At 44.1% G+C, this 7,907-nt stretch overlaps 1 protein-coding gene across 2 annotated transcripts in view; it reads right to left on the minus strand.

Moving 5' to 3' along the window:
- Positions 1 to 7,253, minus strand: part of prkd2 (protein kinase D2) — a 37,464-nt gene extending 30,211 nt beyond the window's left edge. Inside the window, exon 1 of one of the 2 annotated variants that reach the window (XM_046389155.1) lies at positions 6,215 to 7,253. In XM_046389155.1, the coding sequence (XP_046245111.1) occupies positions 6,215 to 6,538 (324 nt within the window). In that variant the 5' untranslated portion in view covers positions 6,539 to 7,253. The remainder of the gene's footprint in view (positions 1 to 6,214) is intronic. The other variant, XM_046389154.1, reaches the window with a different exon arrangement.
- Positions 7,254 to 7,907: the final 654 nt, after the last annotated feature.

Genomic DNA, 7,907 nt, shown 5'->3' on the forward strand with positions numbered 1-7,907 from the left:
CTGACATCAGATCAGTACACGTAGCTGTAGGTTGTAATACAGTCCCAATCAAGTCAGCCTCCTCACCTACAGCAGCGCTGAATGCGGCACTGTGTTGTTTTCACACAAACAATACGACCTCGTCTGTCATACTGGGTCTTTATCTGGAAAATCAGGGCCAACTGTTACTCTAGTGTGTGTGTGTGTGTGTGTGTGTGTGTGTGAGACAGAGAGAGAGAGAGAGAGAGAGAGAGAGAGTGTGTGTGTGTGTGCACGCACAATACATGTGCAAGAGAGTGAGGTAAACAGGAGGTGGTGTATATGATCCCATTCCCAGGGCCAAACTGCATCTCCAGGGAGAGAGATAAAGAAACAGTCCCTTCCAAAACGGAGGTGGAAACAATGGCCAGGGCAGGGGCCCTCAGCTGTGTGTGTGTGCGTGTGTGTGTGTGTGTGTGTGTGTGTGTTGGGTGTGTTCACTGATATCTGTTCATGCTTTTAACCATCTAACTGAAGACCAAAAAGAAACTTCGGTCCTCATTTCTCAGGTTAAAAAAAAACGACAAAAACACCTGAATTGTAGGAAGTAGAAACACTGCATGCTTATTTATTACAAACCAGGACAAAAATAAGAAGGAATAGCGCATAGCAATGAAATATGCTTCACTGAAAACTAGCACAGAGCAACTAAAACACCTCTAGGTGATGCCTAAAACCGCAAATGGTTTAATAAGAGAGTGTATGACAAATATATACAATAAATACATTCTAAACTACTTAACAACCGTGTGCTTCCTTTGTATCCGCTGCTGGATTCGACGCTGCTTACTGGCTGTGAAATGTGTCATAACTCATCACAGATCAGTCTGCAGATACGTTCAACAATCCCGTCACGTTACCACGGCCGACAAGTTCTCGCTTGTGTTCATACAATGACACACACACACACACACACACCCACTAATGACGAAATACAACAAGCTGTTGGTGTTGGAAGAAAAGAAATCGTTAAGATGACACACCTTTTGGCAAACTACCTGAATGGGGGAAATACAAAGCCAGATGTAAGCATTCAAAACATCACCACTCCGTACTCCCTTGTGTTTTTAAATTGTACAACCTGTCTTAACCCGTCACTGATCATCAATGGAAAATATGAATCACTCTAGCTGAGGTAACCACTTTACAAATGGGAATATCAGACTTTTGACTCATCGTGTCCTAGAAAGTATACATGCTCCAAGGCTGTGTTGTTCTGTCTTGTACGACCAGGGAAGAGCGTGAAGAGTGCGAATTTCCCCTTATTTTTCCACTTACTTGAAGAGTGTTCAAGAGGGCAAACAACTGGGAAAAAAATTGAGACCGACATCGAGGCCAATTGGGGGGGGGGGGGGGGGGGGGTCGGAGTGATACACAGGAGGTGGGAAGCAAGGAGGACAAGGAGGCAGAGCGTGAGAGGAAGTTGACAATAAGGCAAGCAGAAGGGACCGGAGAGCGGATAAGAAGGGGAAGTACAGGATCTAAAGAGAAGGCGGAGAGGGAAAGACACAAGAGGAAGAAGAGCAGGAGGTCGTAAGGCACTAAGAGGAAACAGACGTCACCTTTTTATACCAGGAAACAAAGAGGAAAAGAAAAGGAAAGGAAAAATGTTATGGAATTGAATTTCAGTTAATTCAGGATTTTTCCCAGTATTATTGTTTACTTATAAGAATGGACAGTAACCTATCTTGGTGATATACACAGCTTTGCAGGAAACACCTCATAAATCATCACAATTAAGAGTGACAAAGTATCCAAGGTAAAATGAAGAAAGGAAATAGCGACAGAGGCAGAAATAAGAGAGTCAGTGAGCCCTGTCCAACAAAAGAGCAAATACACCAGAGCTGCATCATGGTTGGATAGAGACAGACCTCTAGTTTCAAGGCCACACTGTTGCTTCTTGTTCCATCAAGAGGAGGAGGAGGAGGAGGGGGTTGGGGTAGACTAAATGGGATTTTGGCCAGCACTATTGCCAGGTGTATAGAGCCAGACTGGGCTTTGGGAAGGTGTGGGAAGTGTGGAGTTCAAGATATTGTTTGTGACTGACTGTGGTTTTCAATTTCCAGCCAAAGAAACTGAGGTTAATCCTCAGATCAGGACACTGTAGACAAAAACTGTCGGATGGCTTGGTGTTGGTTAGTTGAAGCCAGGGAAGAGTGTGCTCCTCTACAGACGAGTGAATGGAAAAACGTGTCAATGGAACACAAGGAGGGAGCCTGTGAATAAACAGAACTGGTGACTCACCCTTTCTGGGATGCGAGAGATGACGGAGGGCGGGGGTGTGGGGTACCAAACTGCCTTCACTGTGCCTCTAAACACACCAATGTAAGCATTCACGCATGCACACATGGTTCAACTCCTGTGTCGCAATCATTTGGCCAGACCAGGACAGGCTGTCTATTGTCCAAATCTCCCACCTAAAGCTGTGGCTCCTAGCGGGGCGGGAGGGTGGCATTTAGGGGATTTGGGGGATTGCTGGGTGCATGTGAGTGTGTACACATGTGTGTGAGTGGTTTAACAAGGCTTGAGAAAGATCAGGGTCTGAGTGTCTTTTTGTTCGTGTGAATGTAGGGACTTTTTTTCTCTCTCTCTGTTACGTTTTTGAAAAAGGACACCTTGGAGCAGCTTCACCAGACTGGGGTCAGAGTCTCAGTCAAAACTAGCAGCGAGAGTGTGTGTCTGTTGTTCATGAGGTTTGGAATGGGAGGAGAGTAGAGAGAGAGAGAGAGAGATGAGAGAGAAAGAGAGAGAGAGAGATGAAACATGCAAACACCACAGATAAAGGCTCAGTGTGATCTGTAGAGCAGATATAAACCTCACCCATCACTAATAGATAAGCCAGAGAGATGCAAATAAGCATAATAATCACACAATCAAGTTTAATGCTTCATTGTTTGATTATTAACCAGTGGGTCATAGGTGGTTAAATAAAACTACAGATTTTCAAAGCGTTTAGGCCAGTCTCCCTTCATCTTCCCTTTGAGCATCCTTCAAGTTGGTCTTGTACCTTTACTTGGCTTGTTTCAGCTCTTAATAAAAACTGCACAATTTCTGCAGTGAGTGACATATTCCTAAGCATAATCCATGCTGATGAACCTGAACATCCAATTAAATTATTTTATTTTCCTCCAGAATTTAAAATAAAGTTCTCAGTATACTAACTGTCCCGTCGCTTGCACTTTATATGTTGTACAAAAATGAGGTAGAAGCAAACCATAAAAGAAAGCTAATTTCTCCTCTTTTGCTTACTAGCGAGTCTTCTGCTAAATTAGATGCGGCGAGCGGGAGCCGCAAACCGGTACCCAGTGTATATTTAGAATACATCAACATTCCTGTCTCAGTTTCAAAATACAAAATAAAACGTTAAGTCTGGGCAGGCTTTATCATGTCAGAAACTCTGTGATAGTCAGATGTGATGTAGCCAGTTGTTTATTAATTAATTATCCATAATACAAACTTACAGCATGTCAAACTGATGTTTCTACATCCTGCCTTCCCCCTGACTGTCCTCTCACCAACATGTCCACACACACACACACACATCCTTCAGCTTCACCTTCTGCTCTAGTTGCACCAATCGGCCTTTGGTGATGCTGGTCAACACACACCAGTTAACTCACACTCACATGTCTAAGTTGTTCCTCACGGTGCCACCTCATCATGAACTTCATTATACATTCAGAGTTCTTCTCTGCAAAGTCAGTCACACCCCCGTCCGAGCTGTGTTAAAATCGCAGTCAGCTGATTCGTTTAAGTATGCGTTGTGACACAGGAGTCGCTGTTCTTATTTAGTCACGGACTGGCGCTTCACACTGTTTGCCATTGTTCTTTACAGTAGGAATTAAGTTGATTTCTTTCTTGTGTATTTTCATTCTCAATTCACTGAACCACCAACCAAGAAAATAGAAAGACCCCCCTAACTCTTGGTGGTCAATTGTGGTGACCTACAAAAAGTCTTTCATCATTAGTGTCTTCTTGTCACATGTCTTTTATGAGCTTTCCAACACTGTTTCGCTCCCATGAGATTCAAATGTACAGCAAAGGTGGCTGTAGCTGTGAAGCAGCTGCAGGTGTTGATAGACATTTTTATGTTGTGTTTTTGTTTTGTTTTTTTGTTTTTTTGGTGTGGGGGGGGGGGGGTTGATGGCCAATCAGTTGAAGTCTATGCAAGGAAGGAAGCAAAGCACAAGCAAAGAAAAGGCATCAAAACTCCCAATAACAACCTTTCTCACATTTCATAGGCAAGTAGCTTTGGTCTGTCATACAATACACAAAAAAAAGAGGAAGAAAAGAGCACGAAGCCACAAGTGAACTGCACAGGCAGACACTTGCGGTTGCTGTTTACATTTTTGATGAAAGTAAACAACTCTGTTCCCATAGTATGGAAACACAGCTGGAAGCGGAGATATTCTGCAGAACTCCAGCAACAAATGTATGTGGCTGGATTAGAACCCAAGTGCATAGCACATAACCACTCATACGAGAGGAGAAAACAAAGACTGCCGTGCACACAAACACATTAGCAGTGTGGGTAAGTTGGCTGGTTCGAGCTACCAGTATTTCCTGGAATATTTACAATAGTGGGCATTTCTACAAAGCTGCTCTGAGCAGGCTGTATAAATGTGCTAATCTAACCTCTTATCAGTTTAAGCGGCAGACAGAAAAACATGGCCTGCTCAAATTGCCACACTAGCGGGGGATAAAGTTATCTCCGGTGCATTTTACCATATGTGTATATGGTCTAAAATGGTTATTGTGAAAAATGTGTTGCCCTATAGCTGAATTAATTAGTGCTGGCAGTTCTTGAATATTTCCTATAACACCTATTACTTCCTGTCATAAAGAGGATGTTACTACTTCTCTTCACTCCCCAACCCTCTACATGTTTGTTCGGAAGTTTTCTTTTTCAGTTTTATGAAGAAGGTATATTTGTTTTAACCTGTTACATCTTTTCCCAGACGACCTAGCAGCTCCCGAATTAAGTCTCAGCAGTTCGTGCTGGAAAACCAGCGACGTCCTCATGCTTTATACTGTGGACCAGTAAAGCAAAACGCAGTGGAAAACCTGCAAATCTTTTGAGTGACAACCTGTTCCGTTCTTGAATATTAAGCAAATGTTTCATGATCGACTGCAACCATTATCTAATGCAGTTAAAATGCCAAATAGCAAATTTTAAGTACAGTTGGTGTAATTTGTAGTAGAAACAAATGTATGCTGATGCAGACAAAAACATACAAAATGTCCAATTTGAAGTTGTAGAAAAACAAACATTAACACACACACACACACACACACACACACACACACACGTAAAAGCAGCCAGTTTAAGTGCCTTCTCTAGACCGACCGTCAAACAGACCGTTATCTAAAATGTTTGGAGAGATAATTGGGAAAAAAGGTGATTTTTTTTTAATGCCCTTGTTCTTCAAATAGTCTTTTATATCATGGGCAACACAAGCTATAACTTAAAAGTGATCAGTCACAGGAAAAAGAAGAAGGGGAAGAAATCAATGAAGCGCTCAGAAAAGAGACTAAAATTGGCCTGATGTGAACAGTTCTATGCAAAAACACTGATGTTGCACTGAGGAGAAGTGAAAGAGATTTTTGATTATCACAAAGAAAGGTCAGAGGCACTGAAAAATAAAAGCATATTGGGATTATTCATGTCTTTCAACGAATAAGGTGAAATACAATAAGGTCGGAGCTGCAATTGCTGACCCACATCTCCTGTATTTGTTTCGTATGCAGCACACGTGTTGTGTGAAGAGCTGGATGACTCTGACTGTGTCTCAGTCTCAAACACTGAGCCCTCTGCTAGATGCTGTATTAGATGTAGCATGACAAAGCCTAACTGAACAGTGTTCTCTTCCAACTGTGTGAGGGGAAAAATGCTAATTGCTGTAATTAGAGCAGAGCAGCACTGCGACATTTTGTACATTTCCTTAAGAGTCTGTCGCCACTGCCTGTTCACTTTTGTCTGCTTGCATGTTTAGACCTTTTCATTTACCTATGAGAATAGCAGAGTGTAAACAAAGGGTATTGTGTTAAAGTGGGTCATACAAACAAAGCATGAAAGAGAAGAAAAGCAAGTGTACAACCCAAACTGGTCATTTGCCAAACAGCTTGAAAACATGCATGAAAGTGTGGCAGGAGACACCCAGTTTAACTTCAACAGATGCATGCACATGTTTCCTACCTTGGTGTCCACAATGGAGCAGGCAATTTGTTTTACATAAGCCAGGTCAGCAGTCTGGGGCATCAGGACAGACTCTCTGGTCAGACCAATCTGGATGATGAAGGACACTCCTGCTGGTGTAGAAGGTAGCGAGAGCACAGATCCACCAGGACCCTGCCCTGGTGTCAGGTCCATCATGCTAAAACCACCCTGAGCAGGCATAGAGGCCATAGATATGGGGGTCCCCTGCTGCATCACAGCTGAGCAGGGTGGTGAGGAGCCCCCAGGAGGAAAGAAGACCTGGGCCATGGCCCCTGAGGGCATACAGGGGCTAGCGTTAGCCATTGAGAGTCCTGTCTACTGACTGCCAGAAACTCTCAACATACACACTCACAAACACACGCCCAGGAGCAGGCTGTAGTTCTCAAAAAACCGACACTCATTCAAACTGAGTCTCGCAGAGGAGACAGGGGTACACACACTGAGCAGAGAGTCCCAGGTTCCTCTGCGTCCTGTGTCTACCCCCTCCCAGTGGATCAAGGAAGAAATCCTTATCCAGGAAGCGGCGTTTTTTTTTTTTTTCCTCCTTTCAGCCACTTCTTTCACGCTCTCTCGTCGGCAGACTCTTGTTATTGTCCAGGCATGACAAACGTGAGCAAAGTATGTGAGAGACTCACATATGAAAAGCACGGTAAGGTGAGGGAAACTAACCTCCTCCTCCTCCTCCTCCTCCTCCACCACCACCTTCTTCCCCTCTCTCGCCTCTCTTGTCCAGAGAAGTTGCTCTGCAGAGGAGAAAGTCCAAACGTGATTGTGAAACTCCCAGCGAAGGGAGGGGAAAAAAACAAAAACAATGCCAAACTTTGTTATGCTCCGCTCCAAGCTCAGTTACAAAATGGCCTCCTTAAACAGGAAACTGTGAGAATGAAGGAGAGCATGAGACTGCACTGCTTTTACGAGTCTTGCCCCTGTTTCAGTTTCAGCCCCAGTTCAGTCTTTTTTGTGAAAAAGCACAGAGCGAGCAGGAGAGAGCTGAAGGTGCCTCCCTCTCCCCCTCCCTCCTACTCTCTCCTCTGTGCTTTTGCCACAGCAAAGGAGGAAGTGAAATGACTGACACAGCCTGAGGCCAATAGACTCTCACACAGCCCCGCCCTCTGATTCCATTCTCCCAGGCTTTTCCCTCCTCCCTTTCCTCTTTCTCTCCCCCTTCCTTGGTTTGGGGTTATCCATCTTGTTTGCTCCCTCCCTGAGTTGAGGCCAGCAAAAGATCCCCTTATGTTGCCTGAGGGGGGCAGGTCCATGCTCAGAAACACTCCCATCTCTTCCTCGTCTTCCCTCCTGCTATATCAGCCCCTTTCTGCCCCCTTCTTTTACCACTTTAATACCTTTTGTCTTTGAACTGTTATGAGACACACCTCTGACAGACTGCAGAACATGACCGCACCTATTTGCAGAGCTGTTTTCATGAGAAGTTGGCGGCAGGATTCAGTAAAATGGGGAACTTGCATGGCAAGAAGAGTGGTACATTACACACATCAGGATATGCTTGTAAATTAAGCTTAGTAACCACAATCAGTATGACTGTGACTCTGCACAACTGTTGTCATCTTACATAGAAAGTATGCAGATGGAAACAGTGACTTTGGCCATGAAAACCTCCCTGGATAGTCATGCTGGGACTCATTAACCCCCTCAAATTCATCATCTTCAGCTT

The sequence above is a fragment of the Scatophagus argus genome, chromosome 5, assembly GCF_020382885.2.
Source record: "Scatophagus argus isolate fScaArg1 chromosome 5, fScaArg1.pri, whole genome shotgun sequence".
In the NCBI taxonomy this organism is placed as follows: domain Eukaryota; kingdom Metazoa; phylum Chordata; class Actinopteri; family Scatophagidae; genus Scatophagus; species Scatophagus argus.